Genomic DNA, 25,194 nt, shown 5'->3' on the forward strand with positions numbered 1-25,194 from the left:
AATCTAAAGTTTTCCTCTTGCTCATGTAGCACTTAGGACCATACAGGTCTCATAGGAGCTCCTACCTCCTAGTTTTCTTCAGGTAAATTTCGATGACAGTGTTGGCGATGGGGGATGTACTGGTGGTGTGAGCTTTGTTATCAGGGACTACGATGTCCGTCTGATAGCAGCTGGGGGTCGGCTGATTTTCGATGCATCTGTGCTCAGAGATGCATAGGAAGGAGTCATCTACGTGAGGCGGATGCGGAGTGCAGACCGCATCCTACTCGAGAGAGACTCGGCCTCGATAATTGCGTGGATCCGGAATCCAGAAGTCGATGCAAGGTCCAACCCATTGATCCGAGATGTTCGCAACTCTTGGATGAGGATGGTCTGTCGTGGGCCAGACTATCTATAGGAAGACGAGCAGTGCGGCTGATTGAGTAGCCTCATTCGCAGCCTACCACTCTAGAGCTTTTACTTAGGGGACCACGTGTCGGTGCCTCACCCTCTATGTTATCTTTTTTTTTTTCCGATTTTGTTGGTTGCACCCATCTACGACGGGTGTGAACTGCCATTGTATCAAAAAAAAAAAAAAAAAAAAGAAACCAGTTGTGGATTCTAACAAGGTCTTACACCACATAATTCTAAACATTTGCTGGGCCTTCATCAGCTCCATACATCATCTTGATATAAATACATTTCATAAATTTAATACAAGGGGATTATAATTCTTTATGAACATTGTCTTCTCCATCATTATCAATCAAAACCCCAAGCTCCAACATCAAGCTATAAATTACCCTTCAGAATTCAACAATGAAAATTAGTACTTTGCGCACGTTAAACTAATCATTTCTCAACAGCCGTCGAACCATTTCGCTCTCTGTAGGCTTACTAATTGTACGATAGTGATGCTTATGTTAATTTACAACCAGTTTTTCTTTAAAATATTGATGTTTAAGAATAATCGTGGGAGAATCATGCTAATTATTTTAAAGAAATGATATGAGAATTATCCAAGTCAGATAGGGAGGGCAACCAACTTGCCAATTGGCTAGCTAGTTGGAGTGTCAAATAGACTCATATCTCCTGACATACTCTCCCCCAATCTAATCTGCCATTTAATTGCTGATGCTTGTTGCCTTAGTAGAAAATTGAGGGATTAACTATCTCTTCATTAAAAAACATAAGAAATAAAAGTATTAAAAAGGCACTTGGGGAATTCTCTCATGCTTTAAACCTCAAATCTCTTTCAAATGAAGAAAGGTGGTATTACTGCTAGTTTATAATTTAGTTCCTCTCTCTTAGCCATACTTTGTTGAATGGAAAATATGTTCTCCTGCAACTTATCTCTCCATATGGGAATTATTTCTTGCTTCCAATGAATTCCTTGCATCCCCGCGATATATTTAGCTATCTATTATTCCTTTTACAGTTTTTCCACCACCTCATGTTTACTTCCCTACTTTGGGTAAGGGACCATTGGCTCTAATTTCCCAACTACCACTTGATTTCATGAAAGCATACTTCTTTTCTTCAATTTTTTTTTTAATTTATTCTAGATCTGCATCCGATAACTTTTATTTCATAAGTGTCTACATCTAATATCTAAATTATCCTTATAATCATACTGACCAACTTTCTATTCACTCTCTGTGAGGACTCGTGCGAACGTGTGTTTAGTCTCACATCGGTTATTCGCTGGATAGATCTTGAATACTTACATAGAATCAAGGAACCCAAATAATATCTTCCGACTAGCCATGTTGGGTAAGATCTTAAGTTGTTACAAATGGTATCGGAGCGGATCCAGCCCATAACCTATATGAATTAGGAGACACAACATCACAAATCTATTGGGGCTGACCACGGGTCGATCGTGGTGTTTGTGATTAGATTTGAATGAATTTAAACCCTTAACCTGACGAGGATATTAGGGCTTGAACGGGGGAGTATGTGAGGACTCGTGCAGGCGTGTGTTTAGTCTCACATCGGTTATTCGCTAGGAAGATCTTGGGTACTTATACAGGATAAAGGAACCCAAATAATACCTTTCAGCTAGTCATATTGGATGAGATTCTGAGTTGTTATACTCTCACTGCTCGAAAAATATTTCTCCTATCTTCCATGCTTAAGCTTGCAATTATGCCTCTCCTCCTACATAAATTTGAAATGTTCTTCATCTTGTAGATCCACTTGCAAATACTTCTCCATTAAGTCTCAAGAATGTTGCCAACCATCCATTTGCCGGTGGCACCGGATCCGACGAGTTCTAGCATAGCCAAATATGGCTCCATCAACCATAATTCATTTAGCTCACAACTGGCCCAACTATATGAACAGTTCACATCAGAGCCAATCCCTCCAACCCTGGCCAGCCTAACATCCCAAATCCCCAATCATCCCTTTGCCAAGAATTTTTCCATAAGCTGAAAAGCTAGCCATAAGGACAGAAGGATTTTTGTTAAGACCAAGGGAAATGCAAGGAGGGCCACTTGTGTGTCTTGTTGGTCTCATCCTAGAGAACATATGCTTGGAGATTAGAATCCTATTCTCTGAGAGAAGTGTGAAGGCTGCAATTCTCCCTTCAAATATTCAGCTTGGAGATTAGAATCCTATTCTCTGAGAGAAGTGTGAAGGCTGCAATTCTCCCTTCAAATATTCACTACATTCTATGGATAATGTGCCGGCCATATAATATGCACTGATTTTTAGGCATATTCCAATTTTTTTAATATTATAAAGATGAAGGTGGTGGCAGCGGCGGCAGTAATGATATGGAGACCATCATTTTATAGGAAAATATTATGGCCGCCAATGGGCAGAGCCGGCCCAAAGAACTTTGGAGAAAGATTTCTAATTTGATTTAATAAATAAATAAAGAAATAAATAAATGCTGGTGAAAATTGCAGGGATCCAAGATGACGAAGAAATTGAAAATGAAAAAAAAGAGGAAATCAAACACATGAATTTTATGTGATTCGACAATGTGCCTACATCCACAGGAACCAAACATTTGTAATTTCACTATCTCCAAAAATAACAAGAGTTTCAAGATATTTATACTTAAACCCTAGCTCCAGAGTCCCAATCTTTATTAGCATTCCTGATAAAATAAAATACTATATAATTGCTCGAAAGATAAGCAGATGCTGTCGATTCGCTCCGTCCTATTAGAATGCCAGTGTGCTACTCAAATAAGAAGATCAGTGTACGTTCAATATGAGCCACTTACTCTAACGATGAATATAGGCAAATTAGGTAGAATTATGTAGGCGGGATAAGACGGATATTTTCGGTACAAAAAATAGCAGATAGATTTTTTTTTTTTTGTTTTTGTGATCCTGAAACTGTCATTTTTGTGGTAATCGTGGACCATGGCTGAATTAAAGAATGTCCGCCCGGTAGCATCAGAATCCTTACACGTTTGGACCTATGAATGACATCATTAGGCCCGTGAGTGCCCACATAAACGACAGAAGGACATGGAGAGCAACGAGTGCAATTAGGGATTCGGTATCCTCTTTGTTTTGGTTGGATTCTGAGTCACATGGCCTACTTCTTGCCTATTTCCATTACAGTGAAAGCGTGAATAAGTCATCGACAACGATGAGTGCCTAAAAAGTTACAGTGATGGGGCACTAGTGGCTTTAAGTTTTTTTTTTTCCATCAAAATATATCTAAAAAAACTAAAAAGTAACAAATTATGGAGCGCATCACTTTGTCCGGCCTAAAGGAGTACTGCATTTCGGGACTACCACGCGGCATGCGTTCTATAAAAAGAAGAAAGACCGGAAGCGTTGCATGAGATTTCAGATAGAAATTGCTTCTCAGGAGTCCAAGAAGATAAGCTAATAGATCGGATTGAGTCAATCAACAAGCAGAATCGATATGAACTTTAACGTTGAAACAAGAGATTGGTGAAATGATTGCACAAACGCAGCTCATAGGTCTATTAATCTTTCTATAAATATGCTTAAGTTCTCATACACGTGAATCGCCAAAAATATGGTACATGTATTTAGGTAAGATTTATGAGCACGCTTTGAAGTGATGGAGTGTTGCTTTATGCCAAAGTAGCTCCTTCTACATTGTCTTTGTGACCACTTTGGTGATCGTTGGAGCCTATTAGTGAAAGTTCATGCTCTGATTGGGCTCTTCACGGAGGAAAAAAAAATACTAGAGAGCAAGGTTATTAAAAAACTTATCAAAATGAACCATGGCCATCGCCCATGTGGGCTAAGGGATACTGCAATATAGTCCTTATAGTTAGCTCCGACTCACCGCTCATGTATGGAGATAATTTTTTACATAATAAGACCAAAAAGCCTAAATAATACTTAGACCAAACTTGTCATCTATACATGGAGATCTTGAGTACTTGTATAGTGCCACAAAACTAGTCTTTTTAAGTAAAATGCTCAATTTTTATAAATGGTATTAAGAGTGGATTGTGCCCATCGTCCATGCATGACTAGAGAAAACTGCAGTATGAGTTCTTTCGACCAAACCTGACTCATTATCTATATGTGGAGATCTTGAGTACCTATACAGAGCCAAAGAGCTAGTATTTTGGATGAGATCTTGAATTTTTACAAATGATATCATAGCAGTCTGAACTCATCACTCATATGTGGTTAGGGGACACTGCAAAATAAATCCTTATGGTCAGACCCAGCTAGTCGCCTATGTATAGATATCTTGAGTACTTAAATAGGATCAAAAAATCCAAATAATACATCCGGATTAGCCTTTTGGATAAGATTTTAAGTTGTTACAATTCCAATGCCTATTTCCTTCTTCAGTCAATTCCTTTAATTGTCATTACACAAGCATATGGAGAAGCTAAACAAATTGTGGATAACCTCCCACAGGTACTAAGAGATGGTAATCAGTGATAGCATGATAACTGTGCACCAGGAATGTTCATGTAATGACCCAGCTCAGGCTTTTTGAGCCATTGGAACAAAAAATACAAAAAAAGAAAAGGGTTAAAATAATTATGCTCTAACTAAATCAACACTTTTCTAATCCTTGGCCTGTCCAAATCCTATTTGAAGTTAGGCCTGGCAAGCACTTGGCCACTTTATCCAACTCCCATTTCAGATGGGTTGGGCTGCTGAATTGGGCTTGGCCCTGCATTTCCTATTCTCACTAATTAGTCAGACTGGACTCATTGACTTCCATGCTGTTCACAGCAAATACCATCTTTCCTGAATCCTTACTATGTTATTGACCTAAGATGCTTAAGGCATTTGGTCTCACTTCATTTTGTGTGGCTTTATCAAAGTGAGCCTATGTCTCCTGTTGTTGAGCCAACAACTATAATATCTGCATCAGATGCCAAGGAACATTTGGTTCTAATGAGCACACGATATATATTGCGAGAAAGTGGAAACAAATCCCTCCCAATTTGATCACATCTAACATGGTGTTAGATAATGGCATTTCTTAATTTATTTCTTTTAAAGATCAAAGATTGAGCAAGAGCTCAACACGATACACAAACGCTATACTGGTTTTCTAAAATGAAATAGAATCGAAATTGGGAGTAGAAGTGGAATTGGAGGGGGAGACTTGGAATCACAATTCCTATTCTATTGTTCGAGCAAAAAATAAAAATATATATATAGAAAAGTAGTAATAATTCAACTTAATCAATTTTATATTAACATGCTAAAAATATCATTATTTAAGGAATAGAACTGATTTATATTGAAGGGTCCTTTGTTGTACTATATAGTTATGGGATGAACTTTTAAGTGGCAATCATTTTAATGTTATAATGGTTATTATTATATTATTTTTTTATATTTTTTTTATATATTATTTATATATTTTTAGTATGAATATATTTTAAAAAATTAAAAAATAACAAGTTTCAGATCACTCTGTCCTTTCTCTCCAATTTATGGAACCATTTAATCTGGCTCCATTAGCCTCTATATAAATATGTTTGACTGTAAAAAAACCTACCTTTTAAGTAGGTGAGGAAGGCTATACTGTGAGCTGATAACGGTCTTTAGATCAACTCTGCCCCCCTCGCCGGCCATCCCCGAAAGGAACTCCAATGGCCCCTCTCGCCCCAAGGACCGGCGATGCGGTCTTCGCCAACGTTGAACGCGTCGTAGGGAAACCGACACCAAAACCCTAACCCTAGTCCTCTCAACCTCTCTATATCCATCTCTTCGCCTCTAACTTCTGTTTACTTTTGCGAGAATAGAATGCGGAGCTGTTCACCCTTACGTACGGCGCGATCGTGCGGCAGCTCCTCACGGATCTGGAGGAGGTGGAGGAGGTTAATAAGCAGCTCGATCAGATGTAATTTTTTCCTTCATTCCCCCCTCTTGATTCTCTTCAAGTCAATGTTTTTAGACCCAAATTTTGTCTTTTTTGAAATGATTTCGTGATTGAAGTTGGATAGATCGATTAGGTCTCCTATCCCATGAGTTCTAATTTTTAATGTTTAATTTGGAGTGTTAGATTGTAGATGCTGTGAAGAAATACGAAACTGGTTTTGTTACTTTATGGACTCAATTCATAAAAGGATGAGTGTTTCTGTGGTTAATTATAGTTGGAAGGAGGAATTTGTAAGGGTTAGTTATTTTTGAAATTGGATTTTGGGTGTTCTTTGGCTTGCTTTTTGCTGTTATTGGATTTAATTTACAGTTATATTGAGTTTGAAAATAATATGGTGCTTGCGTTGTACTCAAGTCGAAATGATGTTATAAATGCAGAAGATATACAAATTAACCTCTAACACACTAGGCTGATAGAGAATGTAAAATGGATCTGACACCTTATAGAGGTGCGATGACACATTTCCCAACTTCTCTTTCATCCTTCATACTCATGCTACCAAGATTACTAGGATAAATAACTAAATTGTTACTATAACACGTAAGCATCCATCATCTTTCATTTGAGTCATTTGGGCACTACGTCATTCTTGAACTAAGATTGCATGCATTAGTTTGACTAATCAAGAAGTATATGGAGCATCAATTAAGAAAATACCTAGAATGGTATTGAACTAAATCTTCATGAAACTAAGTTTGCCAGATCGGTGTAGTACAAAGCGGTTACTGTTGAATTTTTGCATGTTCTGCAGGGGTTACAATATTGGAGTTAGATTGATTGATGAGTTTCTGGCCAAGTCTGGTGTATCCAGTTGTGTCGACTTCAGGGAGACAGCTGATGTGATTGCCAAGGTGTTTTTCAGATTTACTGTCTTTATGTGTGCTCCAAGGTTTTCATGTATAAAGTTTATTTATATTTGGTTTGGATGCACGTTCACTTTTCTGAAAGAAATTGAGTATGACTTAGTAACCATTTTGCTCATATCAGTGTTTATGTCTTTTACTGGACTGGTTTATTTCTCATATTATTTCTTCCTGTAAGACATACTTACATGTCTGAGGTTTGTGTACCTGGATCATTTTACCTCTGTTTGTCAATGATAAGCGCTTGTGCTCCAACCATGTTAGGTGTAACTCTCATTCTATTTCTTTTCACAAAAGATGCAAGTTATAATGTTGACCATCGATTAGATCTTGGGCTGGACTTATTCCCAAATTCCTTCCTAGAAGTTATTCATGATCTGAATCTTACAGTTTGCTCATTTAAGCTTGCTGATCTTATTGGATCGGTCGAAATAGTTAGTATTGATGTTACTGCTTGTCTGTGCAAATCATGTTGACCTCATTAATACTTGTAACCTCCTCGGGATTTTTATTTGGCTTAATGAGAGCTTTTTTTGCATTGATTTGTCTGATGATCATTTGATGGGGACATCAGCTAGGTCCCCATCTTATTTGCATATTTGTTTATTTTTATTTCTGGGTGTATTTGCATTTTAGGGTTTATTTGTGGTTTATTTTATTTCTGGGCTTATTTGCATTTTAGGGCTTATTTGTGGGTTATTTGTGTTATTTGTGGGTTTATTAGGATTTATTTCTGTGTAAGGGGATTTATGCAAATTGTGTATTTTGGCCCTATATATTGGGACCTATTTTCATGATTAGGGTTAATGAAGAATTAAGCATTTTCTTTCCCCCACGTTTTCCTCTCTTCTCTTCCTCCGTCCTTCTCCTACTTCTCTTCTTCTTCTTCTTTCTCTTCTCTTACTTTCTACCACCGCAATCATTCTTCCCGGATCTGGTTCGGCACCATCATTTGGTAAGCAAACTTTAATAATTCAAACAATACCTGTTCCAGATGATAAATTGTGCTTTGAATGCATTTCAATTTGTAATCTCATCATTTGGTTATTTCTATTATTCTGAGCTCATCCTAATATGATCTTCATTTGGGATGCTTTTGATGCTTGTTTAACTTATCACCTTGCATGTTTACGTTGAGGTAACGGAATGTGCAGATGACATTGATCTGATGCCACTTTTAACAATTCCCAGCTTACCTAGATCGGGTGTCCTTTCCTTGGGATTTATAAAAGTTTTTGACCTTGCACCTATTCAACCTGTTTTTTGTTCTTATTTTTTTCCCCTCTCTCCTGGGTGCGGACATCTTACAAGATTTTAGTGTATCCAATTAGGGTGTGTAGGCTTGCAAATGGTGAGACCATGCTAGAAAGGTTGAACATCATGCAATAATTATTCATTCTCAAGTCTTGACGAATCTTTAAGCCATGAGTCCGGTATGTAATCGTTACCTCAGGTATACTTAAGTGCATGGAGAGTATTATGATTAATTTTAGAACAAGCCACTTTTCATGAGTGGGTAAAGGTTATTCTAATAAAGTCCTACTCCATTCACCAGTTCTTCATTTGCCTTTTTCTTTACCATCATTGCATATAGTATTGATGTCTGGATGAAACAAACAATTTTTTGTATCGCCAATAGCGATGATGAGGGCTTACTGATAGTAATTGTGTAGATGTGTAAGTGTGTACATCGTGCATATAGTTCTGTGTGCCAATATATCTGTCATATGTGAAGCTGTATTGTTCTAGTTAATGAAGCATCTAATTCAGTTCATACCTTTTTCATTAACCTACATGTATATTTTTAATTATTGACCATTAATTGCCTGTGTTGCATACGCTTGGCTAAAACATTTCAATTTCTTTGGAACTTTCAATGCATTTGAGTGAGTTGTCTGTAGTGTAACCAACAAGTAACCATTGCTTTAACAGTTCTATGTTAACAAGTATTCTATTCTACCATTTATTTTTTCATGTGGTTGCAGTCTAGGTAGTTCTAGAATTAATTTGAAGAATATGCATGCAGTTCAACATACTCATCATTGTTTTTGTGAGGACCCGTGCAAGCATGTATTTAGTCCTACATCAGTTATTCGCCAAGAAGATCTTGGGTACTTATACAGGACTAAGAAGCTCCAAAAACATACTTTCTAGCTAGATATTTTGGGTAAGGTCCTGGATTGTTACAAATAGTATCAGAGCGAACTTGGCGCATAGCCTGTGTAAACTAAGAGACTCTGCAACATGGGTTCATGGAGGTTGACCATGAACCGATCGTGGTGCTTGTGATTAGATTTGAATAGATTTGAACCCTTAACCTGATGAGGACGTCACGGCTTGAACGGGAGGAGTATATGAGGACCCATGCGGGCGTGTATTTAGTCCCACATTGATTATTCGCTGAAAAGATTTTGGGTACTTATATATGACTAAAGAGCCCAAAAAAAATTTCTTCCGGCTAGCCATTTTGGGTGAGGTTCTGGGTTGTTACGGTTTTGTTATAAAAACATAATTACTAATTTAAAGTAGACAAAATAGTAATCAGTTGGGCAATCAGCGCATTTTATAATGATAACTTCCTTGAAGACAAATAGCAATGATTTGGGTAGTTTTTGTATTTTATAACGATAATTGCCTTGAAGTTTTGTATATTCTTAATCACTTTTTACATATTCTTAATCACTTTTTACATATTAATCGAGTTTTAAATGAATACTTCCTATTTTTAACCATGAAAGGTATGTTGAAATTTGACCCATTTCAATCTGCAACCTTACTATCGCGTGGTAAGAAACACAGCATTGCAACCTTTTTGGATCAAGGTCGGGCAGAAACTTGCTCCTAAAACAAAATGTTAATCTTCTTAGATCCTTTTATCAACTATGTTATTCTGCTTGGTTTTACTTGATTAATGATTATGCCCTTGTTGGCACTGATTGGATTCTATATAACACTGGTTATCTGTTCCTGTAATTGATCCTTAATTGCTCCCTTGCTGTTTGAACGGCAAGAAACCTGCACTTTACTGTCAAGGTGGAGTACCATGCAATAAAATACAACTGTCAAGATTATGTGGCACACCACCTTCTTCCAGAGATAGGCATTGATATTTCCTCTCTTGATCACTTTGTTGGGATGGCCAAAATTCAGTACACTATCTCCTGAATTTTCTAAATTGAAAACTTTTCCTTGGCAAGAAAAGTCTGGAAACTCCTTTTCCTTTTCCTATCACCATGAACACCCTATTGAGTAGATTATTGGCCTTTTCCACAAAGTAAAATACATAAGCTTTAGTTTCTGTTTGCCAGTTCACGGGTGGTTAAGTTTGTAAGGGTGATTGATTTTTTTTTCTCTCTCTCTCTAGCCTATGCTTGTTACAAATTTTTCACCATGCCGATGAAATAGATCCATATCAATTAGCTGTCTAATGACAGTGCTAGTCAGTTGAGTTAATGTTAATTTTTCTGCATCTTGTTGCATTTGGTGCATCACCATATCTTGCTTTCTAAAACACAAACATTTTTATACCCACGCAACAGAAATGGCACTCATTGGTATTATTGGTACATGCCAAGATTAACTTGATTGTGTCATCCATTCCCACCAAATAGTATGCACATTAAACTCATAAGGAATGAGATTCACCTCATGTGGGGTGGACTACTCTCTTTGGATTTCATTGGGTATGTGTATAACCTTATAGTGGTTATGTATACAAGTTGGTCAAATTGGAAGTCAGAAATAAATTGTTTGTGATTTTAAGCGAAAGGCATTCATCTTCATCATAGTTACCAAATTTCTTATTTCTTTTTTGTTTTTTCCTTGTCCTATTTTTTTTTTTTTACTTCAGCATCCTATATAGGATTTTAGATACTGCCCTATATTTTGACAATTCGTGGATAAAATTTTTGATATAAGCTATGGTAAACAGGTTGGTTTCAAAATGTTCTTAGGGGTCACAGCATCTGTGACCAATTGGGATGCTGAGGGGACAAGTTGCAGCCTTGTTTTGGATGATAATCCCCTGGTGGACTTTGTTGAGCTTCCTGATACATGCCAGGGCCTTTACTACTGCAACATCTTGAGTGGAGTTATAAGAGGAGCATTGGAAATGGTTGGGTTCTCAATTCTACTAGTTTGTTTCCCATATTTTTTAATTCTTGTTATTGCTATTTTAATATTCAATTTTTTTTCGTCAAAACACTCAAATATATATTTAGTTATCCTGAATCTATGTTACCTGGACATTTCATTTTTAAGCTTTCTGGGAGTGTTGACACTTTTGGATACTTGGAGATGGCATGACACGACACGACACAGCTCGGCACTCCATGTAGAAGTATCCTGCAAATGAAAGTAGAAAGTGTCTGATGCTTGGCACCGTTATTTTGGAGTTCATGTAGGGGATTCTTAATTTAAGTGTTGGACACTTTAAGTGAAGTATTCTTATTTCTTTACTCTAAAAATTTTGGAAGTTGTATGAACACTTCAACCCAAATGTCCTTATGTTTTTAATGTGAAGTTATCACTCTTATATAGATAGTTTAAACAGAGTATAATTATGCTCTTATAAAGCTATCACAATTATTTGAACACTAACAAAATGTATATTGGTTAATTATCGATTTAGTATCTTAACACGCCTTAAATTTAAATGAGCTTAGGAAATAACTTAAACAACTTGCAAACTCATGAGTCATGACTCTTCCATTAATTATATCACACACATAACACACTTGAGGACGTTCGTCACTTGGTAGCCATGCCAAGCAACTAGGTAATACTGTAATTCAAAATGATGTGTTAGATACTTTTCCCTGTATGGTCAACATTTAATCTGTCATGTCACATGCATGCACGGATGCAAGCTTACACTTGAGGACACTTAGCACCTGTGCCAAGTGTCTAGAAACACTAAAATTCAAAATGATATATAGAAATGTTTGCCCTATGGTGAACATTTAATTTATTGTTTTTCTATAGAATAAAGTTCATGAAATTGTCCAGATAGAAGATATAAAGCCCGACATTTGACAACCCATCCCAAATGTCTAGGTAGCACTGCCAGGTTCAAAATAATATATAGATACTTCCCCCAGTGATATACATCTAATCTGTCATTTGTCACGTATCATGGAGTGCGTGAAATTGTCCCGATAGGAGAGATAAAGCCTTGGCTTTGGCTATTGGTGGTATCTTTAAAATAAATTTCAGGCAAAAATTTTTATTAGCTTCCATTTTGAGCAAGGGGAAAATCCTCGTTCTATCGACACCTGGTAAGCATGTCATATCTCCTAGAATTGTTGCATAGCATGGGTACATTAGGATGATATACATATTTTTATGAAAAGTAATTTGTTGTTTCAATCTGCAACACGCATTTTGGGGACAAGGTCAAATATTGGCTGCAAGGCTCAACCCTAACAGCAGGTATTGCTGTATTACAACAGGAGAGGCCACAGTAAGGAAACCTTGCTGTTGTCATTATATTTGCTATATGTTTTATATTTTTTTTTGACACATATGCTAACAATTTATTGCCTGCAAGTATGCGTAGCATGTGATGAATACATTGCACAATATATGATGTATTTGGATATCACATGGAAGTATATTTTGTATACTTTATTTGTTCACAGAGCAACCTCTTGCTATCGTTTTAGGTGTCAATGAAGACTGAAGTCACCTGGATCCGAGATATGCTACATGGGGACGATGCATATGAGCTGCGAGTGAAACTTCTGAAGCAAGTTCCAGAGGAATACCCATACAAGGATGATGAATGACTTCTGAAGCAAGTAATATCATGTAGATGCAGAACCTCTTTCTTTCCCAGGAATTGGCTGCTCTTTTTATGGTTGCACTAGTTAGTTTTCCAGGCCTTCTTATTTTCTTGAGGTGTTCTATTTGGATCTAAATTAGAAAGCTTTATATTTTCTACTTTGGTCATTTGCTTTCATAAATGTGTAAAGGGTGTTCACATGTTCGTTTAAAATGCTTTTCAGGACTTGAACTTATGGCATACTTGGACTGCAACAGGAAAACACTCGCATCATATCATTTTATATACCATAGTTTAATTATCAATGCATGCTTAGATCCTGATATAGGTGTAATCTTATTAATAAGTGGGGTAGCTTATTGTCCCATTCTTGTGGTCATGATTGTGAAATGCTTTGATGGCCGGGGGCATTCATCATAGTTCATAAACTTCCTGGAAATTTCCTCCTGGCTCCCAAAATCTGTTAGCTTGTCTACTTGGCGCATTTGGGTTTTGTTTATGGGACAGAAGCTAGTGCGCTGCATTTAGATGATCTACATCTATCTCTCATAATATTGATTTGTCACAGGAATTGAACAGTTGCTATAGAGATTCTATAAAACTGAAAATTAGTTTACATTTGCTTTCTAGGTAGAGGAGATCCTGAGTAAAAAAAAGAAAGAAAAAGATGATGTTCTGCAAGTATGGTAGGGTTATCTCTTTATTATTGATTTTAGAATACTCTCCTTCTTATGTTTGTCAGATTTTCTTGATGCTATATATGAAATATAGTACAATTTTGAGCTTCTGGAAACGTTAGATTTAATAGCTTATTTTATCTTATGTATGAAATAGTATAGAACCAGGTCCAACATGTACCCATTCCTATTTGGACTTGTTTACATAGCAAGCAATCTAATTAGAATAATTTGGAGATGGCAACTAAGGTAGAAACCTGAGTTCTGTAAGAAACAATCACAAGCTTATTTGCATATAATAGCCATTGCCTATAAAATTGGGTATTCCAAAATACACACATGCATGTAGGCATGCATATAAAAATACAAAATTTGCTACAAAGCAATAGAACAATTACAGGTTTAGTCCATATTTATGGCTTCCTGTCTACCAAAATCTGCTAGGTCTATATGGGAGTAGACCAAAACCTATCCTTGACAACCAGATCATGTAGCATAATACCTAATCTATAGACAATGAAATTGATGACATAGAACCTACCTTTCCACATGACTATCGACCAGGAAATCCTTTATGGAAAATTTTTGTTGCAATTTCATCATGGAAAAAACAAGATGATGGAAAGTAATGCATGACATTGAGGCGTTACCCATGGGCCTAGTGCTCCCATGGTGGATGATGAGCTAGTGCATCATGTGGCTGCCCACTACTCAACTCATTAGTGATTTGCTTCTACAATTTAACCCCTCCATGTACCTCATCCAATCATACATCAGTAATCCAGTCTCCCTCACCATCATAGTTGTTTTTGTCCTGGTCCCTGCCTATCTCTCCCAATATAGTTCCAATAAGGTTGCAAATTACAGAGCTTGCCATTATAATCAGATCCTCTAGAAGTGTAGCATCTTTGTTGTGGAGGACCTTGAAAACCATTTCTTCAAAATCTGAAATGTCCTCTTGATGAAATTTTGTAGTTGTGCATGTTGGTGGTTGAAGTGGTCCTTATCATCACCATGGCGATGGGTATGATCTTATTGAAACTAACCATTATGGTCCTTCCAACCTTGATGATAGGCTTAAAATTGTGTGTGCGCGCGCATAGCCCAAATTAATAATGTTGTGCTAGCCTGTATTGAATTATGAAGGAAGGAAAGAATTATTAAAATAAAATATATTTTAATTTGGATACTGTATAATTCATTGTTTACCTTTAGGAGCTGTGAATTCTTCTTCTTTGGATCTCCATCTTAAAACCCATATGTTGGCTGCTGACCCTTCTATCTAATGTAGACAAAAGGGAATTTGGTAGTCCAAGGAACATCTACCTATGGCATTCTACTAGGTAAATCCCTTGTGATTGCTATAATTTGGGCTGCTCACTCTTCTTGATCATATAGGTAATGCATCTTGTCAATAGCACCTATAGCATTCTGTTCATGGATGATAGATTATATCACTTCCCAAAAATCCAAACTATGAGCTTACAAATATATGTACAAAAGTTAATGATAATTAGTTACCCTTAATGCTTGTCTATTGTCTCACTTGAGTGTTGAAACATCTCATAAGCAAACAATTCATGGTGCCATGCCCAACACACAACAGAAATAGCACTAACTGGTCCTTGCAACTTATGCCTTTTGAATCAGCATGCAATCCCCCTCACCATGTGGTATCACAGGATGCAGTGAACATGGTAGTCGTTATCTAGAATTAGTGGATAGATATTTTAATCTTAGACGATGACAGCGTATTTCCCTATTTTCATAATGCAAATGATCAATGATGCTTGGGCAGAGACCTACCAAATATGCAAATGAGACTAATATTGATAAACTAAAGCTATGTGCCAAAAAAAAGGGCATGGGCCTCTTGTAGGTGGCCAATTGGTTGTCATGTTAAAAAACTCATGTGATGGATGAGTTCAAAGCAAGTCAAACCTGCAAACCAACTGATCATTTGATGGTGCTGATAAGTAATATGGATTGTATGAGCTTGAGTTCGGTAAAAAAGATAAGATATAGAAATTATTCCTATGTTCCATGCTTCTCTTCTCCTTTTAGAAGAAATTATTTGCATCCTTTTGTTGTGATGAGTAATCCTAGATATGTGTTGCATGCTCTTGACACTTGATTCTTATGTTTATGTCATCACTTGCAAAATTTTATGTAATTTCAGGCGGTCGAGTAAAAAATTTCATGTTCTTGAGGAGTTCTTTGGCACTTAATTTTTGCTATGGCTTTTACTAAATTGCAATTTTGGTCTCTTCTATCACAATGACATATCGAGACTGGAGCAGCAAAGTAGTTTGGATTAACCAAAGTAATTTGTTGAGCTAATGAACTTACTGAAATCCATAGGCTTATGCTACTATTCTGCATCATCTCATCACAACTAACTTGCTGATGGTTTGTAAAATGATGATCGTAGTAATGAGTAAGAACAAGAAACTGGAGCTACCTGATAATTTTCTAGTTTGATACTTTGTTCAGAAAAAAATAATCAAACATTCAATAGAAAATTTTACCTGTAGATAAAGCAAGAGAAACTCGACAGTCTCTGATTGCACTTGACTGTAGGCTGGATGCAGCCAAGAAGGCTGTAGTGCAGTAAAATTGACTTATGAGTAAATACTGATCCCACTTTATTGTTTTATGATTTCACCACTTCGAGTCTTATGGATGATGCTTATGTGACTTTTAACTTTAGTTAGCTAAGGTTTGGCCATCAGAGATTAGTTGGGATCATTGTCTTATCTTTCAGGCTATTAGTGGTAAGTTCGCTACATAATAAGAAGCTGAATCCAACCATACCTGACCAGAGCCCAATGCACATTGGGTAGAGTATGGGTTTTAACATTCCCGAACCCGACCTGAAGATCCGATGTGTCTCATGATGTTTTTAAATTTATGAGGTTTCACCCAATCTAATCCTTCATTGATTCGGTTTAGCGAAACCCGCACTCTGACCGACCTAATAGCAACCCTATATATGATGGAGAATGAAGTTTTTGGCATTGAAGTGAAATGAGCCTTTAATTTCTTCTTCATGACATGGAACACATGCAAAATGCATCATTTAACCTAGAGTTTAGAATGAAGTTTTGGTTGATCAAATTAATAGTAAACACAACAGATTGGCTTCAAAAGCTGAGCCTTAGGTCTAAACAGAGGTTTCAGATGAGTCAATTTAAAATTTGACATTTTCTATGTCCAAGTCCGGCAAATGCTAAGCTCTAATCAAGAGGTGAAATTGAAACAAGGACTCTATGAAACTGCTTTGAAAACTACAAAATCTATTAAAACCCAAAAAGGTCTCCCTACACTACCAGACCCCATGTCTAATGGAAACTTCCAAACCCCTTCTCCAAGTAACCAAACCCCAAGTCTAAACCTCTTCTCCAAGTCACTTTGGAACATGTTCTGGTCAAGGAGGGGTCTCTAATGCGACGAAAGAAGAAAAACAGATTCACCACCCATTGTCCAGCCACGTGGCAGGTAGATATTGGCATTTCTTTATGGAAATCATCCATCCCGCTTAATTATCTCAGACAAGACAAAACAAACCGAATCGCAACCCTCCACGTTCCGACGACCATGTGTCTTCTCACACCACCTCTCCAATCACAGCCGTCCGATGGAGATCCAACGCAAACAACCTCCCCACCACCCCGAGAAGAATCAAAGATAAAAAAATCCATATGAAATGCCGTTGGTACCAAAAAGATAAAAAAATCCAACGGCCTGTGATCGGCCCCCTCTCCGCCGCTTTCCGCGACCGCCCACCGGGGCACCCATCCCGTTCTCCGCCAAGCCTCCTCCCCACCTTTAAATACTCGCCGCCTCCACCTCCATTCCAGCCCCAAGAAAATAGAATCCAGGGAGCAAGGAAAGAAGAAGAAAGGAGGAATAGTCCGTAGCTTCCTCTCGCTCGCTTTCAGCCGGTATAACCCACCCTCTCTCCCTCTCTGCCTTCCTTGTTAGGGTTAGTATTAGGGGTTTCCATTCCGAAGGCCACGGAACGGGATCCGAGATCGAGGGTTTGGACGGATCCTCGGACGATGCAGCCGGCCTCCTTCGAGAGCTCCCGCCCCCGAAATGACCGGAGGACCGGTGGCGGCGGCGGACCCCGTCCTCACCACCGCGCCGCTGCTGGTGGAAACCGTCAGGAATGGGTCCCCCGCGTATCCGCCTCCTCCGCGGCCTCCATCCACCAGCCGCCGTCTTCCGGCGGTGATTCCATCAACATCCCCGGCCCTAATCTCGGGCACAACCGCCATCGGAACCACCACCCTGCCGGCCCGGCCTACGTGCCCCTCCCTGCGCACCCGGCGGAGGCGCCGCCGGACGGGGCGGATCGGGGCGCCGTGCCGCAGCTGGTCCAGGAGATCCAGGATAAGCTCGCGAAGGGGGTCGTGGAGTGCATGATCTGCTACGATATGGTCCGCCGATCTGCTCCGATTTGGTCGTGCTCCAGCTGCTTCTCGATCTTCCACCTCCCCTGCATCCGGAAGTGGGCCCGCTCCCCCACCTCGGCCGACATCTCCATCCCTGCTGCTGCCCCCGATGGCGGCGGCGGCGGGTGGCGGTGCCCCGGGTGCCAGTCGGTGCAGGCCACCCTGGCCAAGGATCTCACCTACACCTGCTTCTGTGGCTGCCGCCGTGATCCCCCCAATGATTTCTACCTCACCCCTCACTCGTGCGGCGAGTCCTGCGGGAAACCCCTCGACAAGAGTCCGCCGTCGTCTGCCGGGGATGACGACAGCCGGTGCCCCCACGTGTGTGTTCTCCAGTGCCACCCGGGCCCCTGCCCGCCCTGCAAGGCATTCGCCCCCGCCGGCCGTGCCCGTGTGGCAAGAAGACCATCGTCCGGCGGTGCTCCGATCGCAGGAGCCCATTAACCTGCGGCCAGCTGTGCAACCACCTCCTCTCCTGTGGCCGCCACCGCTGCAATCGTGTCTGCCACACCGGCGCTTGCAGCCCCTGCCATGCCCTCATCTCCGCCTCATGCTTCTGCAAGAAGAAGACCGAGGTTGTGATTTGCGGGGATACGGCGGTGAAGGGTGATCTCAAGGAGATCGACGGGCTTTTCTCATGTGATTCCATTTGTGGGCGCACTTTCTCTTGTGGGAATCACCACTGCAATGAGAATTGCCATCCGGGCCCGTGTGGGGAGTGTGAGCTCTTGCCCGGAAAGATCAAAACTTGCCACTGTGGAAAAACTGAATTGAAGGAGGAGAGGGAAAGTTGCTTGGATCCGATCCCTACCTGTTCAGGGGTTTGTGAAAAGCTCCTCATTTGTGGGCTTCATCGATGCAAAGAGACTTGCCATGAGGGGAACTGTCCGCCGTGTTTGGTTCAGGTCGATCAGAAATGCCGTTGTGGGTCATCGAGCCGGACTGTGGACTGCTACAAGGTTTCCGAAGAAAGGGGCAATTTTGTGTGTGATAAGCCATGTGGTCGGAAGAAGAACTGCGGGAGGCACCGGTGCAGCGAGCGCTGCTGCCCATTGTCCAAGCCTGGCGCCCAGCTCTCAGGGGATGATTGGGATCCACATCTTTGCTCGATGCCATGCGAGAAGAAGCTTCGATGTGGGCAGCACTCGTGCCAGCTGCTATGCCACAGTGGCCACTGCCCACCATGTCTTGAAACCATTTTTACTGATCTTACCTGTGCTTGTGGGAAGACATCGATCCCTCCGCCACTCCCTTGTGGCACTCCGGCCCCTTCATGCCCCCACCCTTGCTTGTTCCCCCAGCCTTGTGGGCACTCAGCCTCGCACACCTGCCATTTTGGGGATTGTCCACCATGTTCGGTCCCTGTGGCAAAGGAATGCGTTGGAGGGCATGTGCTGCTAAGAAACATACCTTGTGGATCGAAAGATATTCGTTGCAACCAGCTCTGCGGTAAGACTCGGCAATGTGGATTGCATGCTTGTGCGAGAACCTGCCATCCTCCTCCTTGTGATACTTCAGGTCTCTCTGGCTCTGGCTCTGTCTCTGGGGTGAAGGCTTCATGTGGGCAGGTCTGTGGTGCTCCTAGGAGGGATTGCAAGCACACTTGCACTGCTCCATGTCATCCTTCAGCACCCTGCCCCGATCTCAGGTGTGATTTCCCTGTTACCATCACTTGTTCTTGTGGCCGGATAACTGCCAGTGTGCCCTGTGGAGCTGGAGGCAGCACAAGTGGGTTCCTTGTAGACCCAATGTTTGAAGCCTCTATCATTCAGAAGCTCCCTGTTCCCTTACAGCCAGTGGAAGCCAATGGGAAGAAGGTGCCTCTTGGACAGAGGAAGCTCACCTGTGATGAGGAGTGTGCGAAGCTGGAGAGGAAACGGGTCCTTGCGGAGGCATTTGACATAACTCCCCCTAACATGGATGCCTTGCATTTTGGTGAGAACACTACAGCATCAGACTTGCTTGCTGACCTCTTCAGACGAGAACCGAAGTGGGTGTTGGCTGTGGAAGAGAGGTTCAAGTTCATGGTGCTTGGAAAAGCCAAGGGAGGTGCATCAAGTGGCCTCAGAGTCCATGTCTTCAGTCATATGTCGAAGGAGAAGAGAGATGCTGTTAGGCATATAGCTGAGAGATGGAAACTCTCAGTCCAAGCAGCAGGTTGGGAGCCGAAGCGGTTCCTAGTAGTTCATGTTACACCCAAGTCCAGGCCTCCTGCTCGGATCCTGAACTCTAAACCCGGCATTCCAGTAACTGCTCCCCATCCACCGGCTTATGATCCCCTGATCGACATGGATCCTAGGCTTGTCGTTGCAATGCTAGACTTGCCAAGGGATGCAGATATAAGTGCATTAGTTCTGAGGTTTGGTGGAGAATGTGAGCTGGTGTGGTTGAATGACAAGAATGCTTTAGCTGTTTTCGGGGATCCAGCAAGGGCGGCGACTGCTCTAAGGCGGTTGGATCATGGGTCTCCTTACCAGGGTGCTGTAGTGGTTCTTCATAATGCTGGGGCATCAGGTCCTTTGGTGAGTAATGCATGGGGAGTGGGATTGAGGGTAGGGGGAGTGACTGCAAAGAGCAGCAATCCATGGAAGAAGGCTCTTGCCTCAGAATCGGATTCATGGGGTGGGGACTGGTCTGGTGGGCCTGATGCAGCAGTGCCTGTGCCTGTGTGGAGAGGGAACGAAGCTGCCCCAATCTCAGCTTCCTCAAACCGGTGGAATGTTCTCAATTCAGATGTGGGTATGAATTTGATGTCATCTGACTCAGTGGAGGATCGTGGTTCACATCCTGGGTTGGAAGGTGGTGTGGTGATGGAATCAAGAGCAGGTGGTTTAAGTTCAGCAGGGCAGGGTGATGGAGTTGGTAAGGTAGAGATGCCTGAAGAGGTGGATGATTGGGAAGAAGCTTATGAGTAAGAGAAAAGCAGGTAAAGTTTGCTTGCTTGCTTTAATCTTTTTGTTTTTTTGGTTTGGCAAGATTGTCCAGAATCGGTGGTTAATGTGAAGAAATATATGGGTGGTTATATACCTATTGTGGATTTAAAGTTATCTTATTCATTCCTCTGTGGTTTCCTTTTTGTCAGAGTTCATTGAGGAGAATCGTGCATTTAGTTTTGATTACTATTTTCTTCATACTCTGTATCTATGTGTTACATTTTTTGAATATGATGAATGAGGATTGTGGACAAGGCTCACTGTTGCAGATATTTTTGATGCTGTGAATGCTATGGTTTGGATTCAGTTTTATTCTTCTGAGTGCTACAGGGTTCTAGGAGAGCTGATATCTTGGTCCTCTAATGGTTGTTGGTTTCTGGTGGGAGCAGTGATTTGAAAGTATGAAGGATGAAGTGTTCAGATGGGCTGGGTTAGGTTGTTGTGCGTTGCATAGAACAAGGAATGTCCCAATATTCACACATATCGAATAGTATCCACTTCATAGTTATTGACTTAAATTTAGGGCCAACTGTCGACCTGATATCAACCCTCCACACGTCAAAAAGAAAGATATCAACCCTCCATCCTTGCTTGGAACCAGCCATACCGGTATTTTACATGGTATTGTGATCATATGACTATTAATATCTTGCTTTACGCATGATTTTGTGTTGGTTGTCATTGAGAAAGTTGTGCCAAGCATCAAATAACGAAACCTGTTGCTTATCAGGGCTGCCAATGAGATACTCAAGAACATCTGCGGCACAGCTTTGCAACAAAGTTATCCAGACTTGCTTTAACTATGAACTAGCTTGCATCGACCTCGACATGGAGTGTGCATCTCATGGATGTCATTAAATCTGGTTTCAATTGCAGCATTCTGGTTGATGGGTATGCCTGCATTTAGTGAGATCGGTAGGAAAATTTGATCACTTGGAATGCGATTCTCAATTTCTGTGTCCGCTAATCAAGTTATCAAGGAAGCTTGAGAGGCTTTTTTGTAGAAGGGAGAGCTTCACTTTTGCTGCTGCTACATGGTCCTGTGGTGCTTTAAGGTCTTCAGACAAAGGGAAGTGCATGCTAGAGCAATGGTTTGTATGGCAATGTTTTTTTGTGGGGAACTCTCCAATCGACATGTATGCAAGCATCTGCATTTTAACAGATGAGAGAAAGGAGTCAAACGAGTTGGCAGTCAATTATTTCTAATTAAGTGCACCTTGGATGCCACAAGGAGGCTCTGAACATGTTTCTAAGAATGCTAAGAGGTTGGCTTGTAAGTGTGACAAGTTCGATTTAGGGAGTGGCCTCATGGAATGGTGCTGCATTGGCTGATGTTGAGCCAGGACTTTTCACGGCTACTTCGTGAAAAGACTGCTAGATTCCGATGCCGTTCTTGGTAGTGCAGGGATTGATACATATTCAAAAAGCGGCTGCATGAGAGAAACTTGTCAGGCTTTTGATAGGTTGGAGAAGAGGAATGAGGTATCTTGGAGTGCACTGATTAGAGGGTTTGTGCAAGAGGAACAGGCAGATGTTGCTATTAGTGAAATCTGCAAACATCAAGCCAGAAAAATTCAGGCTTGTCAGCCTTCCAATCCACTCAGTCAACCAACGTTTTGATGTCGATCGAGGTAAAGAGATTCATGCTCGCATCATTAGCACCGTTGCTCGACCAAATATAGTACAAGAAACTGAGCTGGTTCGTGCGTATCGTAGATATGGAAGGTTTAGGAGAACACCTGAAAAGAATGACATGGAAGTGCCCGAACTCTGCTATAAAATGCAGCTTCATGGTGTAGTGCCAGATTGTTTTTCTCTGGCCAAAGCACTTTCTGCAAGCACTACCCTTTCAGACCTAAAGAAGGGTAAGCAAATCCATGGCTTTATGATTAAGAACATGGTCGAAGATTACAGAATTTTTTGTTGTGAGCTTGTTGATATGTATACAGGATAAGAGAGTCGAGACTCCACATGCAAGATATATGACTAAGCAACAGAAAAGGTATTGGTCATCCACATTGTTTTATATCCATGGTTGAGGAACATTGGATCAAAGCTAATGCAGAGCACTACACTTGTATGGTGAATCTCCTTGGCTGTGCAGGCCTTTCAGACAATGCAAAGGAAGAAATTGATAGAAAATGCTGGTTGAGCCCGAGGTCTCTGCCTGCGGAGACTGCTTGCAGCTTGTAGGATTCACAAGGAGCTTGTAGGATTCCCGGAGGCAGCTGGATTAAGATCGGCAATGAGAACCAAATGTCTGAGGCCGGGACCAGATGCTGCAGCCCCAAGCAGAGGAGATTTATGCTATTCTGAAGTGCTTATCTTTGCAACACACAGGACCTCAAGGTCGAGGAGGACTACTTGCTTCGACACAATGAAAAGATCAATGACTGGCTCAGGCATATGCTTCTCTGAGAGTTCTCCAGCACAAATATAGAAGACCAATTGCCATACTACAATAAAACTTGTCTCGTATACAGCCAACTGCCTCTTATAATCATAAAGGACAATGAACCGGTTTCATCATTTTAAAGATAGCAGCATTTTCTTGTAGGACTACTGGTCTTACAAGCTCCATAGATCAGGAATTATAAAGCAAACATTTACTAAATCATCATGGAGGCGAAAAGCTCAAATTGGCATGAGAGCTGCGCAAGCAAACAGAGATTTTCAGGAGAAAAGAAACCAAAAAAATACTGGCCCAAGATTTTTGGAGGAATACACGTAGTTTAAGATTCTATTTGGTATTGCTTTTGGAGGACCAAAAAGCGAGAAGCTCTTTTAGGTGATTCTAAAATATTTGATAAAAAAATTTGAAACAACTTTCTTTGTTCTTTAAAAGTTGAAAAATGTCTACTTAAAAAAAAAAAACTCCAATTTAAAACTTCAGGGCAAAAGCTCTAATTAAGATACATCGAAAAGTTATTTTTTCTTTTTGGGGAGAGAAGAGGGAATAAAAACTCACCTAAAAGACCATAGTTCGAGTCCTACAGTAAAACATTTTAAAAACTAATTTAAAATATTTTTTATTACCATAATGATGCAATTAAAGATTTTAAGTTTCAACTTTATGATACTCTTTGTTACTTAATAATCACTCATAAAAATAATCATATTATTTATTATATCATTTAGACTAAAATCTTAAAAAAATTAATTAACAATACTTTATAATAACAACTATTGATAGTAGAATATAATAAAAATATCATCTAATAGAATATAATATAGCAACAAATATAATAATAAATATATTATATTATAAGATTATTATTCTATTACTGTTATTACTATATTTTTATAATTATGCTATAGTAATAATAATATAATACTATTATAATATTCTTTTAAATAATGATATCATATTATTTTAAATTAATATTATAAAGATTATTATAATTTATGATGAACAAAAATAACAATTTATTATATTATTTATATTAAATATCAAAATAGATAATTTACAAAATTAAGAATACTTTATGATAATAGTTTTTAATATACAAATAGACAATTAAATGTGCTTTACGATGTCCTTTTTCATTTCTTGATACTAAAAGTATTTTTTTAGTTTCGTTACCAAATAAATATTAAAATTTCACGGCACGCTAGAACTGCAAGCTTTCCATTACAAGCTCTACCAGCTAAAGTTGTACTGCCCAAAGCTCTACAGATAAAAGCTCGGCCACTTAAAGTAATACCAAACATGATCTAAGAGATCTATAAAGTGATGCATTTTGCCTATGCTTCTGTATTATATTTTTAGTGTAGTCACATCCTATTGCATTTTATGTTAGTAAAATGGTAGGCATTCATCCGGGAGATATAGAAATAGCACTATCACTGTTGTAACTTGAACACGTAAATACTAACATATAATTATGACATCTGAAGGTTCTGCTTGATTATTCTTTGGGGAAGAGGGGAAAAAAACTCTCTAATTCATGTATAATTAGTGTTACCATAGTCCACATTTTTATGGCATGTGGGACGCCAGCCTTGTTGGGCAAAATCTGGCTAGTTCCCTGAGGATTCCCTTTATAAGTCGCATCTACTAGGATTCCACAATCTCATTGTTAGATATGGGCAAACCAAGACATCCCAGTGATAACTTTTTTATCATCTTTTGTATGGTTC

General features: G+C 39.8%; 2 protein-coding genes across 2 annotated transcripts; both read left to right on the plus strand.

Moving 5' to 3' along the window:
• The first annotated feature begins 5,950 nt into the window (after nt 1–5,950).
• LOC103706811 (trafficking protein particle complex subunit 3) lies at nt 5,951–13,227 on the plus strand. The gene is made up of 5 exons (XM_008791059.4): nt 5,951–6,109; nt 6,206–6,303; nt 7,094–7,193; nt 11,137–11,319; nt 12,869–13,227. The coding sequence occupies exons 1-5, from the start codon at nt 6,053–6,055 to the stop codon at nt 12,989–12,991; spliced, it is 561 nt and encodes a 186-aa protein (XP_008789281.1). The 5' UTR covers nt 5,951–6,052; the 3' UTR covers nt 12,992–13,227.
• Nucleotides 13,228–13,380: 153 nt separating this feature from the next.
• On the plus strand, nt 13,381–21,326 carry LOC103706810 (NF-X1-type zinc finger protein NFXL1). Its single transcript, XM_008791058.4, is given in 2 exon segments — nt 13,381–18,503; nt 18,506–21,326. Coding segments are annotated over 2 exon segments (3,309 nt in total). The 5' UTR covers nt 13,381–17,725; the 3' UTR covers nt 21,037–21,326.
• Nucleotides 21,327–25,194: the final 3,868 nt, after the last annotated feature.

Source organism: Phoenix dactylifera, chromosome 11, assembly GCF_009389715.1.
Source record: "Phoenix dactylifera cultivar Barhee BC4 chromosome 11, palm_55x_up_171113_PBpolish2nd_filt_p, whole genome shotgun sequence".
Taxonomy (NCBI): domain Eukaryota; kingdom Viridiplantae; phylum Streptophyta; class Magnoliopsida; order Arecales; family Arecaceae; genus Phoenix; species Phoenix dactylifera.